General features: G+C 39.2%; 1 protein-coding gene across 1 annotated transcript in view; it reads left to right on the forward strand.

Annotated features, from left to right (window-relative positions):
* Positions 1-24,370, forward strand: part of CADPS2 (calcium dependent secretion activator 2) — a 347,118-nt gene that overhangs the window by 180,436 nt on the left and 142,312 nt on the right. The window contains exons 7-8 of the mRNA XM_019474039.1: positions 2,568-2,679; positions 13,659-13,798. Of these exons, the coding sequence (XP_019329584.1) occupies positions 2,568-2,679; positions 13,659-13,798 (252 nt within the window). The remainder of the gene's footprint in view (positions 1-2,567; positions 2,680-13,658; positions 13,799-24,370) is intronic.

A 24,370-nucleotide genomic window follows, 5' to 3' on the forward strand; every position in this document is an offset into this window, starting at 1 on the left:
TTAGAGGTCTTTTCCAACCTTAATGATTCTATGATTCTACCAGATAATTCACTTCCAAAGACATGGTCTTAAGAGGCAATGAGAGTTAGCTAAGTCCTGATCAGCAAGGAGCATGAAGATCAGTGCATGGAATGTTTCCACCATGAACATTAAGCTTTAGGAATAGATTCAGACCGTTGCTTTTCAGCCCAGGATTTTCACTTACTGCTGCAGATGGAAAAAGGGGTGGGAGAAAGATGTCAGTCAAGGACAGTGATCAGGTCTGATGTTAAAGATGATTTCCAGTACTACATTAGTGTCAACAACAGGTGGATGACCCAACATTAGTCCCATCCACATCAGTCAGTCATTGTGCATCTAAATCAGAGAAGCAGCAAATTCTGCCAGGCTCCCTGGGCAAGGCTCACGTGTGCCCCATCCCTCCCTGCTGTGACCTGCAGAAATGGAGCCTGGGTATGTGTCTCCAGAGGAAGCTGTACCATTTTCTAGGGAGGTCCTGGAGCCAGATGCTGTGGTGCCCAGACCCCAGCACATGTCGTAGCACGTACCTGCTGCTCAGCTTGCAGAAGCTGAGCTGCTGCCAGTGATGTTCTCTTTGTTGAACAGGCTGGGTCTCTTCTCTTTCCTTTAGTCAGCGTGACTTCTTCAGATTTATTTTCTTTTGTCAGTGAATTAATGCTGGCACTAAATCTTTGTAGAGAGGCTTTTGTTTTGTTTTCTTATTTTAATAGAAGTTTCTCTTGGTTATTTGGGTGGTCCTATCCATTGCGATATGTACAGTTGAATGCTTCTGGAAGCTCAGGGGCAAATTATCCTGGTGCCCAAGAGAGAGAAAGTGCAACTAACAAAGTGCTTAGATTGTGTTTGCGATTGCAAGGCAGCATTCTTCCTGAATAGTGGGATCTGGGGGGGAGACTGAAGATACAACTATCTCATCTTTTATGAAGATGCTTTCACCTTGGAAATCTCATTTCTGTATTGTGACAAAAACTACCCTTGGGACCGCCGCTGGGAAGAGCAGCAGTGCTAGGCATTGTCTTGTCCTGCAACTGCAGCATCTATCATCAGATCACAAAACAGGTTTTCTCCTTCTCAGGAAGGTAATTTCTCGTCAGAGTCCCTGTTTCAATTACTGCTTTAGCTGAGGCTAAAGCTACGTCCACCACAGACAGAGAGCGAAAGCATCTATCTAATACAGACATAGCAAAGAAGACAGAATGTAACGTAAGATTTGGTTAATTTTCAGTGAACGTCACTTTCATAGTCTGGCATGTGATCAGCCACCTATAGGACTGGTTTATACAGAATCACCACTTTCTTAAAACTTTTTGGTTTTGGTTGCATATTACTTTCTAGACTTTGTCTTGAAGTCTGTAACTCACGTTAGTTGAAGGATTTTCTTTTCTCTGTTAGATCCCTTTGCTGGAGGATTACTACTGTATGTTCATTTTCCAACAGTGGAGAGTCCATGTAAATTATTCTTGAATGTAAAAACAAAATACTGCTTTTTGTAAACGAGGCCCTCTAAGATTTTAGCTTGTGTAATACATCCTTTTATAGAGCATACTCTTAAGGTTACCTATTTTCTTTATTTCTTTAGTTTCTGCTAATCATAATACCTCGAGTAGTGGAAAAAATTAAGAGAAACTGGAGCTGTACCTACTTTTTGCATTTTGTTTGTGCCTGTAGCATAATCAGAATTAGTATCATCAATGCAATGAGTACCATGCAATTGTTTAGGAAAATGGAATACCTTGTCGGAGGAAGTTGCAATCTAATTCATGTAACTTTCCTTTTTTTGTACCGCTGGCACACAGAGGGAGGGAAAAGGCTGACAAACCAAGTGTCTCAACTGAGATAAGAGATTAACAACTAGAAGTTTGTCTACCTAATTTAGCTTCTCTAAAAGCATGAAGCCTGTGGCAGTAATTATCTTGCAGAGCTATAGTCAGTCTGATAAATAACAATTTTTTCCAGTTGTTGTGTTTGTGTTTACACTTTTCCTATAGGCATTTACATTTTTCCTGAGTTGTAACCTCTCATAAAACAAGGTTTTCTCTGGTAAAGTCTCTTATTTTCTGCATAGTTTGGTCACCTCAAGTTAAACATATAAATATTTTTTTTAGAATTGAGATATGATTCTTTATTGAATGAATTTGACTTGTATTCACAAGATAGTGTGCATAATATATTTAATAGAAAAAAGTTCTCTCTTTGTTTTTCTTTTTTTGCTTTCTTGCTTGGTTCTGTTTTTCCCTGTGAGGATATAATTTCAGTTCTTTGGGTTTTGCCATTAACAAATTTATGATTGATTTTTTATGACAAAAGTCATACAGAAAAACCCTGATTTGTCTTATCACAGAGAAAAGCCAATTTACCCATATAGATATTTCATCTTGGATGCTGAAAAAAGTACCTCCCCTTTCTCTCCCACCCTCTCCCCCCAAAAGTTTGGAAATTAAGTTCTAGGGGTGCATTAATAAATATTCTGTACAAAAGATTACAGTCCTATCACTCTCAGGCCTGTCCTCTGCCCCAGTTAAATTCTGTTCTTTTATTTGTTGCAGATGGGGAACTCAAGGGGATTTCACCACTACTCACCCTCGGCCTGTTGTCAAAGTAAAACTCTTTACAGAAAGCACCGGGGTGCTGGCACTTGAAGATAAAGAACTGGGAAGAGTGAGTATTATGTGTAGAAACAAGAAATATGTGAGAAATGATGTGTAGAAATGCGAGTATTGATAAAACATGCCATAAAACGGTATAAGGTATTCAGTACAGCACCTGCTCTGCTGCAGCTGTACCAGACAGTGCTTATTCTTTTAAGGGTGACTTTTCCCAGTGTTCAAAATGTGATATGTTGACTTGGATTACCTTTCAGAAACTTGCATCAGGGATCCATGATGGTTCTCTTTGTCTTGTTTAAAACTTTTTTTAATTCCGAGGTGACCTACCAATGCTTGTAGCTATTCAAATGAGGAGTGAAGAGGAGAGAGAGAAGACTTGGCATGTAATAAAAACAGCAAACGATTGGGGAAAGGGAAGGAAGGACTTAAGTGGTGGAAGGATGGCAGGGAAAGGACTGATGGAGATAATATGTCAGACTAAAATAAGAGTGCTCACTCTTGTACTGTATAAGCTTCCCTTCCCTTTTCATGTTTTCCCTATCTTGACAGGATCATTTATCCTTCTTAGGCCAAAATCAGGGGCTAGAGAGTGCAATGTATCATAGAAAGAGGAGGGTAGTGTGAACGAGGCAGAGAGGGTCTGCAAGTCTTGTGCTCCAATCTCCTGTTGAAATTCTCCCCTCTGATATGTAACGCATGGAGGATAGCTCATGTTTTAGCGCTCAGTTCTGCATTCAGAGTCATGGCTGTTTCTCATTCAAGTGAGGACAGCTTGTTGGAAGATCCCTGCTCTTCCCCACTTTGTGTCCTCCAAGTGCAGGCAGCTACACAAAGACAGATTCTCCCACACACTGGGTCACTTGTTAAGCTCAGGACTGTATCCCCAGTATTACTTTATACCCCAGTATACTTCTTGCATCCTCTCATGTCCTTCTAGGAGGCCTCCAGGGTCACTTGGTCAAGGATGGCTGAGGTGAAGGTGGGATCTGCGTGGGGAAGATTTCCAGTAGGGGTAACACGCTGGCAGGAGCCAGGCAGGCGTCGTGGCAGATACAGAGGAGCACAGGGGTGCAGCTGAGCGACCGGAGTCAGCAATATCTGGATTCAAAACAACAAAAAGAGACACTGAAAGGGTGGACTTACAGGAACTGCATAGTGCTATTAAACGCAGAGAAGTTTCTTCTCTGTCCCTGCTTGCTCAGTCCTTTCAAAGAAGCAAAAGGAAAGTCAATGCAAAGGTGCAGGGCAGTGGAGAAGGGACTACATAGCCTTTGTGAACAGTAGCCAGCATAGTCATTGCCAAGGAGTCACAGAAGAAAAGAAACATTAACAGAATAAAGGGGCTAAGAATTACAAATGTTAACAGGATCCTCTTGCTCTGCAACCTTAAGTAGCCAAAGTTCAGGTATAAGTTTGGTCTGCTTTCTTACGCTGCAGCTTGTCTGTGTTTCTAGGACAGGAGGTTAAAAAGATTTTAAATTATTTTAACGAACGGAAACATTTCAAATGTAAAATATTGAATATAGCTTTTGCCTTAACTGTATCCTGTGGCCCCAGATGGTTTGTTTTGTGTTTTTTTCCCTGCCTCCTCTCCCTTCCCACTCCTGGCTGCCTTCTGACACATCTGTATTTGTCAGCTGGCCAAACCAGTTTAAAGAAGGTAATAACTTTCCTTTCTTGTTTGGGAGTGGTGAGGGGAAAGAGAGAAAACAAAAATAGGTAGTTGAGAGGGGCTAGGGCTGAGCTCACTGCCCTGTTGTTGGATGGAGTCTGACCCAGCTTTCCCAGACACAAAGGAAGATATATAAAAGGTGAGGGAGGAAAGAGCAATCTTCTGTTTCTGTTGCTGATTCTTTCTCTCCTCTTGTTCTTCAGCAGAGAGTCTGCATGCTCTTATCAGATGCTCTGAGGTTTGGCAGTTTGTACCAGAATTAGGCTATTGAAATCATCGCTTTTTGCTGGGTTTTTCCCCCTTGTCACAAAGGACAAAGGCCATCACCTTTTTTCCCCTTGTGTTAAAGCATGTGCTGAGATTGGGCGTAGCAAACAGAAGTACCTGAGAGATGCTTGGATACTGGTTTTACATTTTATAATCCATTCCTGATTTACCAAAAATGTCCAGCCCCCATCCTTGCCCAAAAAATACCTTCTGTAAAAGATAAGTCAGTAAAAGATAAACCTCCCACAATGACCTTATGTACAGCGCATGGTCCTTAGCAGTGGAAAAGAACATGAAAAAGGGCATGCTGGCTGTGCATCAGCCTGTTGGGGCGTCTGGTCTGTCCTGCACCTCCCAGGTCTGGCAATACCCGGGGTTGCTGACAGACACCTTCCAGCTGGTGGTGGTAGACACTCAACTCAGGAGAAAGGGGAATCTGCCAGCTAACCTCTCTGGTTTAATCAGGGTGTTTGAGAGTGGTGGTTGCTAGCTTCAGGGGAGATTGGGAGAATATTTGACAGGATTTTTACAAAATAATTTTAAGGTACTGTGTACACTCATGGTATACGTTTTAGCTTTCAAAGGCTTCTTTTGTTGTCGATGTCTTCATTTTCAGGTTTGAGAGATTTAAATTCAGGTAGCCTTTGAAAGGTACAGGATCCCACTAGATAAGTTTAATCCTAATAAAGTTTGGCAACTTTATGCCTGGTAAGTACGCTGCAGTGATTTGCAGGAGCGCAGCTGATTCAGCTAGGTTTGTTAAGCTCTGAAAAGGCCTGAAGATATTTCTGCTGGTATTTTTTCTGTACTTAAAAATTCAACTCAAACCTGCCCCTTCTGAGGTAGGCTTGCTGTGGACATTAATTCTCATCTGTCAAGTACTTTCTTCAAAGCATGTGCCTTGACCTGATACCACTTTTCTACATTATTGAAGTTCGCATTTCCCATACCCTGCGGTTATTGTGAAGGTTTTGTCCTGTTTAATCTATAATTAGAAATAGAAGGTGGCATCAAGCCACATGATTTGAATTTTGAACTTCCATCACATACCAAAGGGTTTCATCTGCCACCAAGGGATTGGCTTTTTATGAAAACAGATCTAAGGTGTGAAATGTGGAGCCAGCAAAGGTTTCCCCAGAGCTGCAGTGGAGAAGGCGTTTCCATTGACCCCATCAGTGCACAGCAGTCTCTCATGCTTATGAACTTAAGATGTAGGCCCTGATCTCAGTATGATGGCACTACAGCTCCTCGGTTTCAGGAGGAGACACTGCTGATTTCCAGAAGTAACTAGCTCAGGGCGGAGCAGAAGGGATGCAGGCTGGTGCTTTCAGTAGAGAGGGCAGACCATACTTACAGCTTTACATACTCCTGGTTGGGAAGCAGAGGCTGGGGGCTGCTCAGCCTCTGCTGCAGAAGTCACCAGCTGAGCACCAAGCAATGTAAGGGTTGTTGTCTGTACTTGACTTCTCCCTTCAAGGCATTTAAGATGTGCTTAACTGACAGGAAGTAGTACTTACTAGGTCACTCATGTGACATTGCTCTCTTCCTCTAAAAAAAACAAAATAAATCTAGTCGTGAATGCCGAGAGAAGATTTTGCTTGCTGGGGGATATTCTTTTGGCTCCCTGCTGACCGCTTTAAGTGTTTTCAAACAAAAAACCAAATCTTTATTCTCTGTTCTACACAAACTGGAGGATAGTTGGTCAAACTCAGTTTTCCACTGAAAGAAAAAATGGGGACATGTGCTGCACAGGAGGGGAGAGGATGTTATTTGGATTTGGGTTCTGCAGAACGTGAGCTTCTGGAGTCGCGGTCTGTGTCTGTGGTTGTGCGGACCCCCGCATACAGTGAACCACTGAATTTAACTTCTAGAAAGTGAGGCAGGCTGCATCTTTGAAGCTAAGTTTCTTCTAATGAGGAACTGTTAAGACCTTACTTTATTCAAATATCTTTGAAATGTGTGGCACAGTTTTAATGTGACTGACACTGATCTGGTCGCTTCAATAATTTTTGTAGGTGCATACAGAAGGCAGAATTGATGTTTGCATTTGTACGTGCAACAGCTGACGAAACGTGAAGAAGCCTTCAGAGTTTGGAGTAAATACTTCTGAAAAATCAGCCTGGTGGTTTCTGAAACTCAGGGATCTGACACCACTTTTCCTTGTTCAGTACTTTGTGTATGAAGATGTTCAAACCTAGTAATTCAAAGTGACAGCCATTGTGCTTGCTTAGCACACGTGAATACAATGTGAGAACAGCAGGTGGTGTTTGATTGCTGATACTTTTTGAATATAAGAATATTTCAGCTTTGTCCCTCTGACTATTCAATTAAAAGGGAACTATTGTCTCACAACCTGCTTGTCACAGTCAGCTGCAGCCAGCAATAATTAGCTGTGCGGTTATGGTTTTTTTCATTGGTGCTGTTACTCTGGGTTTGATTTAAGGACATTATAAAATAGCTCTACTGGCTAGGTACCCATACTTACATGATTGCCTAGTTTCTGAATGCCGACTGCACTGGGCATGCTGGTTATCTTCTGTGCTGCGTTTGAAGGGCTGCTGAGCAGAGACGATTTCGTACTGTGAATATGTTAATTTAAAGCCTGCCATCCTGGGGAATGTGTTTCTCAATTTTCATTTTGAAATGACTGAGGTTTTGCAGGTCTGAGTTTTTCTGTCTTTTTTTTAAGTTTGGAAAATGATAAGAGATTGCTTCCACTCCCCCTTTTTCTCTTGCTTCCTGAGCAGTCTGCCTGTCAGCACCCTGCTATGTCTGGCTGAGTGTTATTGTTTCCATGCTAACAGGGGTTTTCTCAGTAGCTTCTCTGAGAATGCCTCTCATCAGAAATTCTTGAGATATTTTTCATTCAGGCATGCTATCTCTTAGATTTGGGGGACAGGCTGTTTGGGAGGGACTTAAAGACAATTTTTATCAATTGCTAAGGTCTATTAAGGTAAGTGTTCAGCTGGCAGCATCAGCAGAGGTCCATTGATTGCATAAATTGCAAAATCTTCTCTCTTCTTCGTCAACAACAGTATTTTAGATAGGTCTTTCACCGTGCGCCTGTTCAGTTTTTCTGTTTGATTTTTGTTTCTTTTTAACCACCTGTTAGCCAAAGCCTTGTCTCCGTGTTTCAGCTGTAATACAATCATAGCTGAAAAGCGAGAGATCGCTCAATAGGTGAGATAATGGAGCTTGTGTAAAATACTCATAAGCTCCCTTGGTGATCAAGCTTTTATTAACCCTGTCTTTAGGGGTTCCCTAGGTGAGAACTTCTCTACGGGAGTTACTTTCAAGAGAGCCATCTCCTTTTCCCACTTCTACCTCCAACCTTGTCCCTTCCCTTGAGCTTCTTTTGCTTCATCCTCCTGGCAGCAGTGCGTCATGACTTAACGCTCAGAGGACGCGAGTGCGGTGCTGTGCTTGGCAGGCTGCTGCTGGGGTGTTCGAGGGAACTTCACTTCTTGTCACGCTGACAGCAGCTTCTGGCTTTCTGACATTAACCTGTCTTTGGGCAAGGGGCTGACATAACTCAGAACAGCTCCAAACTTTCAAGTTAGGGGAGAAGGTGACTTGAAAGGAGTCAGTAGACATTTCTATCAAAAACAGGTAAGTGTCCCCTAAGTAAGGCTGGGGCCAGAGTTACACAAACAACATAACATCAAAGGGTCACTACACTGTTACTAGTCATCTATTTCCTATCCCAAACCAGCTTCAATAATTTTTGGTCTATAATGCTATTTTCAAATCAGTAAAACAGAGTGTATTTAACTAGGAAATTTTCCTATGATCTTTGCTCAGACAATGACCAGCAGCATAAATTTGCATGTGCCAAATAGTAATGGGTGCTTATTTCATAACATAAAATCTGCCTGTCCTCTCTGCTTGCACTGGCATCCTTTCAAATCACCATATTTTAAAACATGAAAGAAAAAGCCTTCCATAGAATGAATTAGTCCTGTTGCGTGATGAAAGCTTCAACAAATGCAGTTGAGGGAGCGTATGATCTTATGTGTCGGGCACTTGCTGTTTTTCATAGTTTTAAATAGTCACAAATTGAGTTAGAAGCATCTCTGGTAGAGCACGGGAGTTAGAGAACTTGGTTTCTCCAGTTCGTTGTGGGGTTTCTTGCATGACCACCAGTGTATTGTTTATTCTGAACAGAACTTGCAATGCTGCTTATGATTAAGGCCATGTGACGTAAGATTCAGTTCTCAATTGCTTGTAACTTAGCCAAACCTTAAGTGTTGAGGCTAACATTTTTCATCCTAGGTATGGAACAAGATAAAAAGAAAATGTGGGTTTGGTCAGTGGCAAAAAGCAATCATTTGTAGCACCATTTGTGCTCTGGAAGAGTACATCAGGCATGGGAACTTCTTTTGTCTCATAAAATCTTCTGGCTTTCCTGTTGGGGACCATGCAGTTTGAAGAAAGGACAGGAAGCTGGGTGCCAGAAGCAGCAGCGGCTCCCTGGGATGGCAGGGAGCAGGGCAGGATGGGGGACACCAGGGCAGCCCCAGGCATTGGGCACCTCCCTGGGGAGGGGGGTAGGTTGAGGGTTTGGTCTGCTTTTTGAAGATGGCCCAGGCTGTGTTATGAAGAAGAGAAGTTGATGGGCTGCATCTTTATTTTCTTTAAGGTTGTGTGGTGTGAGCTGTACTGAAGGCAAGATAAGGGTTTTCTGTAATAGCATGTTAAGTGTCATCTGCCTCCCAGCCAGGGCATTAAGGAGCAGCTGCAGATCTTCTTCACTTTCATCTTTTTCACTTGTGACAGTGAGCCAAAACTCGGCATAGTCTGCTCAGAATTACCATGACTACCAAGGTCTGGTGCCCAAGGTCGCATTGGGCATCCCTGGGGAGGGGGGTAGGTTGAGGGTTTGGTCTGCTTTTTGAAGATGGCCCAGGCTGTGTTATGAAGAAGAGAAGTTGATGGGCTGCATCTTTATTTTCTTTAAGGTTGTGTGGTGTGAGCTGTACTGAAGGCAAGATAAGGGTTTTCTGTAATAGCATGTTAAGTGTCATCTGCCTCCCAGCCAGGGCATTAAGGAGCAGCTGCAGATCTTCTTCACTTTCATCTTTTTCACTTGTGACAGTGAGCCAAAACTCGGCATAGTCTGCTCAGAATTACCATGACTACCAAGGTCTGGTGCCCAAGGTCCGAGATCTCAAAATTTGTCTTAGACCACCCCAACTTGTAAAAGCTATCTCATTTCAAATACTTGGGTCACAAGAGTGGGTAACTCCAGCGGTTGGGTTCAACTCTTGAATATCATGGGTTTGGGTGGAAGTAGGGGATGGGGAGGGGGAGCAGCTGGGACGCGAGGACACGAGTTGGCTGAAACTGAACTCAGCCACAAGTGTGGGATGGGAAAAAAAGTAGAGATTATCTTGACTCTTGATTTTTCTCAAGTGTGCTTACGGCTTGCCAGTGTGCTTGCCTCTTAGCTTCGTTGGTCCCTTTTGAAGGCTGCATTTTCTTTTGACAACAGGACAACTGTGGCCAGGGATAGTTAGCTTGAGAGCTTTATCTGAACATGGGAATACTGACAGGAGGTATTCCTATTTCTGAACAGCGCTTTTGACTCTGAACCTTCTGCTTGGTTATCTGCTCTGAGAAAGCAAGATTGTCCCAAGTTTGGTTTGTTCAAGCTTTCGGAGTATTTTGGACAACTCAACTTTTCTTTCATACCTTTAAAAGAAGATACGATCAATGTGCCAAAGATAGAGGAGAGTTAATAGTTGCTTGGCTGGATTGACTGACTGGGTCAGGTGTACTTCAAATAACTTCTTCTATTGTGATCCAGCTGGGGACCTAAATACACAACTGAATCACAATAAATGATGGTTAGTTAAGTCATTGAATGATATTAGCTTCATATCTTTCAACCTGTCATATTTTAATCCCAGGAGAGAAACGTTTTCAGTCATTCATAATTAAGAAACAGTGTTTTGAGAACATCACCTTGCACAAATCCATAAATGTGTTGCTCTATAATATTTAAGATTTCTGTGTTTATTTTACATCCAAATGAGGAGAGACATAAAGTGAACTTGCCACTTTTTCAGTTACGGTGTGGTCTGAGGAAATGTAATACTAATATAATCGGACCATATACATGGTTGAGTATTTTTAATGATCATGAGATGATTGAATTTACTGAATTATCTCAGCCCACACTGTTCTGATACTACTGATTTGCCTTACATCAGCTGAAGCAATACAATGCACAGCGGCTATGTTTGGTGTGTAGCATTCTGGTCATTAATAGTTCATTATACTTTTTACTGCAGATTACCTGTTAGTTCACTTATTGCAAATGCAGTCCTAGACTAATAACTCTGTGTTCTCTGTGCTGCTGCTGAATAATTTCCTATGGTGGTATTCACAGGTATAAGAACAATAAAATAAGGTAAATTAAAACAAAATAAAATTTAATTCAGGAATGTATGATGTAGGAGGAATTTTATGAAACTTTTAGAAGTTTTAGGCACAGTGAAAGAGTATCCTGTAGGTGAGTTTTATATCCCCCTGAGAAGACATATGAGTTGATACCATTTTATTTTTTTAAAGTAGATTATAGAACAACAACTAGAAGATTGAAATCCCTTAAGCAGTGCTGAAAGGAAATCTGAGACAGAACAGCCTAGAAAGTTTCTCCATGGACAATGGCAATAACATTGCATGGCAGTGTGCCACAGTGGAGAGAATGCTTGTAATACAAATTTCAGCAACTTTTTACTTTTCCTGTCAAGGAACATTTGCCCAGTGTTTTGGTTTCAGTGATTTCATGGGAGCTTACAGTTTGTGCCACCTGATGATATGGTACACAATGGTTAGCATTGCCCTTAAGGGCAATATTAGTATGAAGGTTATTGTGAAGATAATTAATGCCGGTCAAATGCTTCATGTGCATGTGTGTATGTGTGCTTGTGTGTAATGATAAAAAGTTTGATGACAAAGTTCTTTTAGCTTTCATTGTTTAAAGCTGGAAGGCATGACAAAATGTAATACAAACACAACACAGTGCATACTTAAATATTCTGCCAGATACTTATTCATTGTGAGAGGTTTGAAAACGAAGCTTCAAAATACTTCTTTAAAAATTCAGAAGAGGAATTGTCAGTACTGAACTTATGAATTAATAATACACTTGTCTGCTTATATTTTCATCAGCATTCTAAAAACTCAAGAAGTTGACAGGAGAAAGATGTCGCTTGAGATGCATGAGCTGTAATAAGCTGTTACAGGACAAGAGGAACTGCAGCCTTTAGAAAAGAAAAAATTCGTATCACCTACAGTCCTATGTGAATTGCCAAGTGATTAAATGCAAGAAATTAATAATAATTCTGTTTATTTAATCTTGCATTTAAAAAGATGAACAAACTAAAAATAATTTTCTGTTTGATGCTTCAGAATTCAAAGGTTGCCATACTCATAATGGTTTTAATTTTTTTTTTTTAAGGGATGGCTTTTACTCAAAATTAAAATCAGCTTGTTTCTTGGGAAAGAAGGAATAAGCTCTGTTATAAATAGTGTTTGCTATGCATTTGCAAAAAGGAAAAAAAAAGTTGCCTCCTGATTTATTGAAACCAGAATACACTTTTTCTTTTCCTATCTCTTTAAAAGGTACTGAACGTACTCAATAGTTCTGACAGGTTGTTTCTCCCACTGGTGTTATAAAGGTTGCACACTTGATTAGGGGTGATGCATCATATTTCTCTGCTTCGCTAGAGTTCCTGATATTAACGGCACGCAGGAACGTGTTTCTGTAAAATACTGAGATGAGAAGCTGAAGGCCTTCAGCTTACGTCATCTTTCAGATGATTAGATCTGAATGACACTATTGTAATATTTTTGGCTTAATAATTTTTTAGCTTTATGCTTGCTTGGATTCTTACTCAAATCCTTGATTTAACTTTCCTAATAACACAGAAGAGAATATATTGTGTTTTATATATGTGACACAAGGCACAAGGACTACGTATAAGAAATTAACTTGATGGTTAATGTTAAAACTAATTTTAGTTTTCAAGAAATAAAAGATGTAAAGAAAGCTGCTTTTTAGAGTGTTGTTGCTTTTGAAATAGTGCTTCGTGATAATAGTAATTCAGAACCCACTGAATGTTATGAAAGTCTCCCAAATAGCATGTTTAGAAGATTTTAGAGTCTAAATTGATTCAGAAGTAGTGTTTATAATAAAAATGAAAGGAAATTATGTTTCAGCAGCTAAACGTGTGACTGTGGGAAGGATTTCGTGAAGTAGTAATATTTAATTGTACTGACTATAAACGGATAAACTTTCTGGATGGTAGATAAATAAATATTTACTAGCTTGTGACTAATATTAATCTAAAATGAATGGTTAGCTAGTAAAACTATCAAGAAATTTATATAAATGTTTTAAAAATCAAATATTTAAAATTCAATGTTGGTTTTTTTATATGTCTACCACTGTAGATTAAACAAAAGGTTTGTATCATATCATATGTGAACTGGACATGGTATCTTACATTTATTATATTCCATTTGCAGCAAAGATGTTTTGGAATTAATATCCAATTTCTGTGATTTTTACTATAATTGGCTTTTATTAATGCTAATGATCAAAAAATGGGGTTGGTAAGAAAGAGCATGTTTTGGTTTTCTTCACTCAAGCAATGTCACTGCTGGAGGGGCGATCTGTTGCATAATGCTACAGCAAATTGTTTCAGTAGGATGTTTCCAGCAGAGCACTGGGTAATGTAAAAGTTTAGGTTCTTGTTTAATTGTACATGACCATTTTCAAGTGTCAACTGTTCCTTTTTGTTTAAAACTTAATTCAGAATGAACTAACAGAGGAGGAAATCTTATTAACTCATAATATGAAAATTCCCATTTGTAAGAAAATGAAAGAGTTCATTTTGGAAATTCATCTATTACAATAAGATTGAGTCAACTGGTTTATTGGATTTATGAAACCTTTTTTTAGTCTTCTTTCAGATTGGAGGAGATGCAACAAGAATCTTCACTGCTTAGAAGTTTCCATTAAAGACTAGCAGATTTTTTTTTTTTTAATCAACTTGTTGAAGTTTTTATTTTATGACTTGCAGGTAGTGTTGTATCCAACATCCAATAGCCCAAAGTCACCTGATCTCCATAAAATGATAGTCCCCAAAAACAGCCAGGACAGTGACTTGAAAATCAAACTGGCGGTGAGAATGGATAAACCACCTCACATGAAGCACTGTGGGTAAGTGTCCATTTTCTGGCTGTCTTTATTTACTATTTTGCCTCATTGTGCCTGTATTTGAGCATATGTAGCTAAAAACATAAAGTTTGTAAAACAGTATAAATGTGTACAACAGTTCCTATAGTATGGCATTGTGTTATATCCTCATTTTATACATAAAGTTTGGAATAGTCAGGAATAACATTCATTTCAGATGTTCAGTGATGTGTAAAGACAGATGATGAGCTAACTCTGAAATGCAGAACTAAGAGTGTGGTGTCATTTAGAAACTGCTTTTGAATGTTACAATTTCTAGCACTTTGGAAAAAAAAGTTGATACTTAGGAGAAACATATTTTTCCATTAAAATAGGATTAATTATATACCTGAATGTGATGGTACTTGCAACATAGCCTCCCCTTTTCTTTCTCTGTCCACTGTATGGTATTTCTCTTGAAAGGAATTCATATAGAATACCAGTTTAAGGATGTTTTTTCTGTCTAACGCTGAAACTATATGGAATAGATTATTCATAAAGACAGCTCCCCTAGCCAACTGCCACCGCTATTCCTCATCCCAGCTGCAAAACCAGATAGTGTTGCCGACAGCAAGCAAGGCTGTATCTGTTGTTATAAAGCAATTACCAGGGCTGTTTTCCATCCTTTTAATTTCTCCTGAATTAAGTAGAAGTACATTTCAAAAAAAGAGAACTATTCAACATGTTAATGTAGAATTAATGTAGTGGCCATACTATTTAGATTTCTTTTTAATCTCCTCGTGTTAATATTCTGCTCGTTGTATACAGACAGCAATTGCCACAATTTCCTATATTCAGTACTTTTTTAAAAAAAAAAAACTTTTTTAAGTTTTTGCAAAGCTGTAATTGGTTGGGCTGAAATTTCCCAGGTATCAACCTCAGCCCTCATTTTGGTTTTGGGAAACTTAGACACAAATGATCAGGACTGTGACAATTAGACTTGCTGGCTGGAGACCTGTGGCTGGTGACCAGGAGCTGGGAGGAAAGAGAGGGAAACCAGTCATCGAGCCAGCGGGGGAACTGGAGCTACTGTGCTTGGAGACTGGGACTGAGATGAAGAGACTTAGAAGTAGGGCTACAAATACATGACTAAGGGAAATGGGATAATGTGGCAGGAGAGAGCAGGAAGACTGGGCTGACACGAGTAAGTTGGAGTGTAGAGGACCTAGGAAGGAGAGAAAAGTGCTTGTCTGTACTGAAGCATGATGCTTTCCTGTCAGTCCCCGCCTCACACCTCATTCATTTGCACTGAGCAAACACCTCTGAAATGGTTTGGTAATTGTGGCACATCCTTGTCTAGGTTCAGTCCACTAGCATGGTTTCAGTCTCCTGCTACTGGAAGGTATTCAGCCAGTTGAAGTAGTGAATATTGCAGGGTTGGCACAGTGCTGCCTGCGTTCTTCAATGGTTTGTCAAAAGGCAGCCATGGGGACGGGACGACTTGAACATCAGTAATGACTAATACATAACAGATGCATCTAACTTGCATGTGACCTGGTTCGGTTGCATACTCCACACTACAGCTACATCAGGGATGTTGTACTCCCATGCACCTATCCCAACAGATGACTGGGAGAAGTCCCCATTTTTGATCTGGTCACTGATAATGTCGGGGTTGTGCTGTCTGCAACCCCAAGTAGGGTATAACATGCAACTTATTTTGACCTGGGTCCAGAAACAAGGACAAGGCTTCAATGCTTCCTCCCATCGTGCTCCCGGGTTTTCCCAGAGGCTTTCTTGGCTGGGAGCTGTTCTTCTGGGGTCTTCAGGAGGGTCTTCCTAACCCCCCAAGTTTGCTTTTCCATAGTGGTTTATGTCACTAGTCGTCTTGTCTGAGCATTAAATGGTTGCCCAATCAAATATTACTTTCAATAATTTAATCCAATCATTATCCCTTTCATCTGCTGCTGCTGGTTACTTCCTCACGTTGATTTTGAATCCTAATCTCCTGGCACAGTTGTTTACTTCTTCATTTTACTTCAGGGTTACTGCTGTCACTATTCTCCAGGCAAATATTGTTGTTCTTCCCACCAAAAATGCTCAAGGTCAGTCATCGTTTCCCTTTCTTTATAGCCATTAGCTATAATGATTATTACCTACACATTTGTCTAGAAAAGTTAGAGCACCAAGGGAGGGCTGTATGGACTCCTCCACCATAAATATATGTGAAATGAAATAAAAGGTTAATAATTCCTCCAATAACAGTTGAAAAGGTTGATGAAATACTGTATGGTGGCACTGGAGTTACAGTGAGAGGAAGGAAGAGGGTGTTTGTTTGGAGGAAAAAAAACGCCTGTTAGAAGAATTATTAATGTGTACAGTCAGGAACCATTAATGTTATGAAAAGCCATCATCCAGACACTCTCTGCAGCCTTCTCTTGACTTCCTGGGTGAATATTAGTATTAAGTGGTCATTTGCTATTTTTTCAAGAGAGATTCCCTCCTGCTTCAACAAACAGATTAAAGCTATTCTGGTTCTGAACTGATACTGTGTTATCAGAGAAATCCTCATTTGTGAAGAGGCTGGAAACATGTGGTGGACGATGGACAGTATTACAGGAAGGCAAAGGAATATTTTGCGGTTAAGGTAGTTGAGGGATGCCTGGAAGAACTGGCTTTTATCCCCGTTTGTGCTACACAGAAAGACCTGCCTGTAAGAGACTGAAACGTTTCTACCTATAGTAACTGGTGGTATGTTATTTGTTTCCTGTGCCCAGTTTGATGAACTGGAATCTGATTTCATAGAGGTGCCCAACACTCACAGCTACTAACTGAAATCAGTGGGAACTGGGCTGTAAATATACATTGTGCTGTTAGAGTCCGAATATCCTAAAAATTAGATCTTCATCTTAATATCTGAAGCTAAAGTTCTAAGTACTTCAGTTTTCCCGTAATGAAGTGAGAATAATACCACCTCCCAGTGTCGTAGACATTTGAAGGTAAATCTTGGGAAGCAACTGGTAGAAAAGGTTCCTGCACACCTCACGAGCTGGGGGAAGTGGGGCACGGTCACTTCTCTAACACATGGCCAAAGGCTTATACTCTGCCAGGCAGTGTTATTGCGGTGCCAGGCTCTGCAGCTCCCTGGTGAACCTGCACGAGGTAGAAAAGCAAATAACTCAATTCTCTCTGTAAAGCAGTGTTTGCGTAACATGCAACGAAACAGGCCATAGGAGAAGATAAAGTGTTGAAGAGCTGGAAGGCAGCTGCTGCTAACCTGAATAGTGAAAAGGGCTGGGAGGTTTTTGTTAATTTTATTTTATTTTATTTTATTTTAAGTATGTGGAATTTTAATTTGAGTATGTGGTCAGAAATTTACAGTGTCTTAGAGTACACAAAAGGGGGGGAAATAAAAGGATGAAAGAATGTGATCGTCCTTGCTGCTGGAATTTCGTCATGTCAGCAAGCTGAATTTTACAACCTTAATAACAGACTTCTAATGTAGTTAGTGTGATTATCCCAGTTAAGTTATATTTCTTCAGTTTATTTTTCAGAAACATCTCATGGTTTATCTTTGCCCAATCTTTGAACTAGACAACTTACATTTTCTGTGTCGGTCTGAGTTAACAAGCTAACATACAAGATTCATATTTGTCTCATAGGAGAAAAAGGCAATCTGTTGGCATTAAATAATGCCTTTCAGCTGAGAATCTCAAAATTTATTCAAAGTTGAATTACAATTTTACCCCACAGCCAATTGCAGAAAGAGGCGTTTTATTAGATTAACGCTCTATCATGATTAAAAATAATAATAATGGTAATAAGAGACTGTTTTTTCAGATATGGGAGCTATGCTCAAATATTTCAGTTTCTGCAGGGTCAGCAAAACCCACAGGCCCAAGCTAATTGTGGGTTTATAGTTTTACTCCTTCAGAAAAGTTTCTTCTGTTTAAGACTGACCTTACTTATTGACACAGGGGTTATGCTGAAAGACTTCAAAACCTGTCTCGCATTTATGCTTCAAGAATATTCAGTTTTACAAATTATACTGTCTTGTACTTAAACTGAATTTTTAATTCACAAATAGTATTCTAGACTGCAGCACCTTCAGATCATGTTCCCTCTTTGGGTTTCCACATTCATAACAAATAATTATATTTCAAATAAAATTATAAACTTGGGATTTTTTTCATTATAAATTGTAACCTTTTTAAGAGCAAGAAATAAAAATCCTTATGACTCATCACTACTATGAATCTCAATTGCAGTTCATTTGTACCTCTGCGAAAAAAGGTAGCTTTGCTAACCACGCTACTTTTACACTAGTGTTTATGTTGTCATCTTCATACAGCTAATCTGGTGTTACTCCACTAATGTGATTTTTAAAAAAACACTTGATCAAGGAAACACTCCGTGATTTTTCTATGCATTCTGTTATATGCTTAAAAAATAAGGAATACTCATATACATCTTACAGTAAACATAATCCTCTTATTTATTTTAGCTAATTTTTTTTATTCTTGCATGAAAGTCTCTCAAAGTATGAAACAACCCAAAGGATATGTAACCATCCTTTTCCATTTAAATTCTGTCAATAGATTACAAGGGGAAACATGCACAGCTAGAAACTGAGTAATGACAAGGTAAATGTCACTCATTAATGGGGATTTGTAGAACAGTTTCAATTATTAGCAATTCATGATACTTCATATTCCTTTCTCATAATTTGTAATATGTTTGTCATCTTCTCATAGAATGTGGTAACCTTTTCCTTGTCTAAAATGCAGAGCACATACCAGATATTTTTTTAATCTTCTTTATTAAGGTAGTAAAGCCAACATCCATACAAAAGGAGGGTTTTTAACGTTTCTATTAACTTATTCTGTTGCAATCTTGCATCTAAAACAAATCATCAGAGGAAATAAGCAAAATTTGACCTAAAAACTTCCTATATAAAATGCTAAAAGCCCGTTTATTTCTGTCGAGTTAGAATAGCAGCGTTAGGGAGCTACTGTTTGCTTCAGGAAGGCTCGTTTGGCTTTCCTTAACTCATAATTAAATTAGGGTTGAAAACCCAAGCAGGACGGGTTAATCCACTCAAGATATGTGGGTTACTGTAAATACGTTTTCTAATGAGCCGGATTTTTCAATGTGCCTTTTCACATCCGCGTGCATTTAAAGCATGCATTATTTCTAAAAGTAGATTTTGTGTCAGTTAAGTTGTCTGTTAGCATAGCCTAGTGGTTACTAAAGGGAATTATTCTATCTAGAATAGATATCTAGACATTTCTAGAATCTAGAAATAAAAAAGGAATACTGAGATTTTTTCACATAGCTTGCTTTAAAAGGATTAGTAATGCTTAATTGTCATACTGAAAAAAAGGCAAATAAATAATAACATAAAATGAAATTCTTACAAATTGAACAGCCTGAACAGGACAATATTACAAAGTAGTATTATTTGAGTTTGACTTCCAAAGTAAAACATTTCAGCATAGCTCTTTTCCAGAACTTTCTCCAGGACTTGAAAGGCAAAATTCATTCTTATAAGTTCTGTTCTGCTTTCTGCTATGACATGTTGCATATAGAAATGTTATACCTTTAATTTGTTAAACATTTGTGTTTGGAATATACATTCTACAAGCACTTGAGTATGTACATGCCCAGATTTTCTCCCTCTCTCTCATCTGTAAAGCAATTATTTTGGTGACTTTTTCGAACTTGTACTCTCTGAAATTGTAAGGAGTCTGTGTGAAATAATTTTTCTCTCACAACTTCTTTTTTATTATTATTTTATGGGTGTATTTTCAGAATATAAAGATCACCATGAATTTGCTAACCTTTTAAATTTTTTTCTCTTGTGCACTTGGAATTGACTGAAATGTTCTTAGGAGAGCATTTATAAACAATAAATATAGCTACTGGTTCCTGTATGTGACTGAAGTATCACATTTCTCCTCCTGCTGCTGTAGTTTTAGAGCTAAAGGAAATCTGTGAGGTGAATGCCCTGGTTAGCAGTCTTCCAAGATGCAAAATTAGAGGATAAGTAATTTTCCCCTCTCATTTTTATGACACTTGTCACCCATTGATAAAAGAGTTCATTGGAGAGGAAGGCAAGTATAATTATCTCTGTTTTACAGATGAGTGAAATGAAGCAGAGGAATGAACGCAGATCACCCAAGGTCACAGGCAATTCCATGACCGAGCTGAGGATAGCACTGGGGTCTGCTGGCTTCTCAGTGGGTAGGGCTGTAGCGTGTGACTGTCACCTGGATGAACCGTTGTCATAGCTACTAGTGAGCTCGTAAGTCAGCTAAGAAGAGCCATGGGGACACTGAAGTTAGCCAGAACAATGGTGGTGCAAGCTCTTACATGCTGCTTGTCCATGGTCACCTAGCAAAGACGGGCAGGAGGAGAAACAGAATTAGCTTTATAACTTCAAGATGTGTAATCTGAAGGCTAATCTGAAGATGAGATCTGCTCCCAGTATCATTATTTCAGAGTAATGTGCAAGGTGACCACATTGAAATGACGCTGTTTCAATTCTGGGTTACTTTTACACATAAAGTAATGTGTCAGGAATAGAGTCACACTTCTCTTAGCAAGGGCTGCATGCTCCCTGTCACAGATAGACCTTTGTTTTGCATATAATGAATTTGAAACTGTTTTCAGACCTTCCTCTGAGCCGAAACACATAGATATGTCAGAATAATTCTAAATCATTTTTTTTACCAACAATAAAAAGATGAGATAGAAACAAAATTTTGGCTAAGCTAAGGTGTCGAGTTTAGTTTCTCTTAGAATGAGTAGGTATACAGTCACTTCAAAGTGAAGAAAAGTGTTAGAAACCTGTATGTATCCAACATCTTAGAAAATCCTTACTAATACTTGTTACGATATGGTAATATGTAGCATAGACTTCTTCAATTAGTATTATTTTCCATGAGATAAAAACAATAACTTTCTACATTACTTTCCAACAGTTACAGAAAATAGTTTTCTCATTAGTGAAGACAGTGACATTTTTCTCTTATGAAAGGGAAAGGGGGCTATCTGAGAGATTCCTGTTGCTCTTTCTCATTTCTTATCAACAGAACGTAATTGCCTGAACCAAATGTTAAGTAAAGTAGATACTTATCTAACTAGAGCATTTCTTCATCTACATACGTAAACTCTTCTGTATCTCTTTATAACATTTGATTTGTCTTTCCAAGTTTGTGCGCAGCACATCTAGTTGTAACATAAAGTCAGTATGTTAGCACCATCTAGCTTTCTGTTTGTTGCTACTGCACTTTTTCTTCCAGCTTAAAAAAGGGTAGCAGAGCACTGACTTCAGCTGCTGCTTCAAAGAGCAAGGTTCTTGCTGTCCTTTGGTAGAGGGCTTATTTTTTGGTTTGTGAACATCAAGACTGGGAAGCATAAGGAAAGTCAGATGGAAGAAACCATTGAGTTTGTTTGAATTTTGCAAACTTTACATAAGATCAGATAGTTTGGAATCCTTTTCTGATCATTTAGTCATATGGCCTCACTATAGCAGCCCCAAAATTTAGGTATTTAGGCTACGTCAGAGTTCTCTGAGTTTTCTCAAAGCCCCGAGGTAGGGAGGAATACCTTGACAGGTTGGTTTATCAATGCTAACACATTGGCTATGGAGAAAAAAAAAAGAAAGGAAGGTACAACGGAGTTGGTAAGGTAAACGTTTCTCTCTATATACTGCATTCAGAAGAAGTATAGATTATCTACTAAATTAAAATAAATGCCTAATCACCAAACAACAAAGCTTTAGAAAGATGAATTACCAGAGCGAGAGGTGGGCTTCAGTCATGTGATATTTTTTCTTCTACCTAATTTACAGTTTCTCAAATCTAAATTCACGCCAGAGATAAACTATGCATAGCTGCCTACGTGATTTTTAAAAGCTAAGTCTCCTTTTATTTTAAATGAAACTCGGGCTATTTTGAGAGATAGTAAGACAATTTGGCTACAGGTAACCATGCCGTTAGGAGAAATATCTTCACTTCTACTGATACGTCTTGTTTTTCTCACTAGATATAAATATTGATCTTTATAGATAAAATAGTGTCTGTGTATATAGTCTTATGAAGATGAATGAAATTAAATAGATATTTTATATGAAATGTCACCAGTTAATTTCTGTGAGGATTTTTTGTTTGTACTTGTGGTAGTTTAGGGTTTGTGATGTCCTCTGACACGTACAGCTTGTTCTACTTGGCAGCACACATGCCTGATTTGTTTTTTTAACATCTGCAGTTTTGTTCAAAGCATTTTCTTATCCTGTCATAAGAACAGCAGAGTTGTAAGAATTGTGGGTCGAGCAGATCAGTGCTCTTTATCATTTCTATTACAATTACTCCTAATTAGTCTGAAATACATTTAGGAGGTAAATCTTTCTACAAATACCTGACAGAGATTGCCCACTGCCATTTGCAACATCAGGCCTTCCAGTATTTTGAGATGACCTGTAATCCATATACAAATGGGAGGTTATTAAACTACCTTTGTGCCATTGATGAAAAGATAATCCTCTGCCACTCATTCCTCATGTGTGGGTTAAGGGTGCCTGCCATGAAGGAAAGCCTCGGTCTTCACCTGAGTCTTGATTCACTAACCATATAACCAGAAATGCTCCTATTTCTTGAGGCTGTCTCAGTTGTTACCTTGTGAAATCTTGTTATAACGTGTTGAAACACTGTGGGATGCAGCAGTCTGCTGCAAGAGGATCCCATCACAGGAATCAAGTGTGTATTCAAGTCAGCTGGGTCTAAGTAAAACTTAGTCACTCCCTCTAGCTATCATTTTATAGTGTGCACAGCTTTTCTTGTCTCTCCTGTTACCGGCAAATGGGACAATGTTTGCTGGCCTCAAAATTAGTGCCCAGGTTGTCCGAAGAACCTCATTCTCATCTACCCGTGCAGATGAACTCTTTTCCAAAGAGTTCCTTGTAAGCTAACGCAGATGTCAGTAATATGGAAGATGAACAAAAGCAGATATATCTAAAGGGAATTCTCTAGTAAAGAAACTATTTATGAAGCAAAGTGAGTTAGAAGTTTCTTTTTAATCTAACAAAGTATTTCAGATATAACCATTTGAGGAGGTCATGGAACGTGGCAGCAGAGAGAGAAAGAGAGACACAGAGAGATTATACTTGGCCAGCTCTCCACCCTGACCAAAAACTGACAATGTGATGCCAGCACCTGCACTGCAGAACTGTTGGGGTCTCCAACATGGTCACAACACTTTTGAATTAGAGTTGGCTCATCTTAGACTCAAAGCATGGACAATGTATTTGCTTGCCATATACAGAGGACCTTTAAGACACTGCGCGAAAGATTTCATTGTAGTCTCTGACAGGAAGGCATAAAGAAGTATCAGAGTTTCAGTTAAGTTTCATTGGCTTCGAAGACAGAAGAGGTGTGAACTGCAAAGCTTCATTTTCCAATTCATATTCAACCTAGACCTAGCATGACAATCCAAAAATCTTAGGACTGATCAAGACAAGCGCGGTAGCTGTAGGCAGCTCTGCAGTGCTGAAGCAAACTGTATTATTGCCAGTGCTTTACTCAACACCACTGACGGAAGATGTGTTGTGTACCTGATGAAATAGGCTTTGGTTGAATTTCAAACACAGTTGACTGTTGAAGAAGAAAGGGGTTTCAGTAAAAAATGTGAGCAGCAACAGGATTATACAGCGCAGCAAATACCACTGCATATTCAGGAATGTCTGCTCTTCTCTTTACATCAAGGTATGCCAAAATGTCATCTAACATCCAGCACCACATATTTATATGTGTAGAGCATATTTTCTTTACTCAGTGAGCGATCCTGCAGAATAATATGTCAGAAACTACTATGAAAAGTATCCTGGCTGCGAACTTCAGAATACTTCATGAAATGTAGTCATTGCTGAATACCTTGAACTGGAAAGGACTGGCATGGTTGATCTGTAACTTAACTACTCTTCCTGATGTATGAAGTTACATGATTCATTTGAAACCATAAGAGCTTTTTACTAAAACTTAGGAAGAGGAGATTATCTTTCTTTTCAACAGTAACTCTCAGACAGTTGCTGACTCCGAAGGTCCAAGACCCTGAAGACAAGCGTGCAAGTATCCCTTTCTGCAAGACAAGACTCATAAATCCCAGCACAGAGTAAACCCAAGAACTTCTGACACATGGAATGAGACTACTGAGAAACTAACACAAAATTTGAAAACTAAAACGGTGACTTTACAGTTCAGCAGAAATATTGGTCAAATTTTGGCCCATAATTAATAACCATTTTAAAATTTGGGTCCAATAGCAATGGTGTATATTTTTTGTTTAGTTAGAGAGTCAAATGTGTCATTCATTTAGCTATAATTTTCTTGTATTTCTTGCTAAATTCTGACAATCCTGTCCTCATTTTTACATTCATAAGGCAACATGCGCTTGTATATAGAATCATAGAATAGTTTGGGTTGGAAGGGACCTCTAAAGGTCATCTAGTCCAACCCTCTTGCCGTGGGGCAGGGACATCTTCAACTAGATCAGGTTGCTCAGAGCCCCGTCCAACCTGACCTTGAATGTTTCCAGGGATGGGGCATCCACCACCTCTCC

The sequence above is a fragment of the Aptenodytes forsteri genome, unplaced genomic scaffold (genome assembly GCF_000699145.1).
Source record: "Aptenodytes forsteri isolate BGI_AS27 unplaced genomic scaffold, ASM69914v1 Scaffold166, whole genome shotgun sequence".
Classification (NCBI taxonomy): domain Eukaryota; kingdom Metazoa; phylum Chordata; class Aves; order Sphenisciformes; family Spheniscidae; genus Aptenodytes; species Aptenodytes forsteri.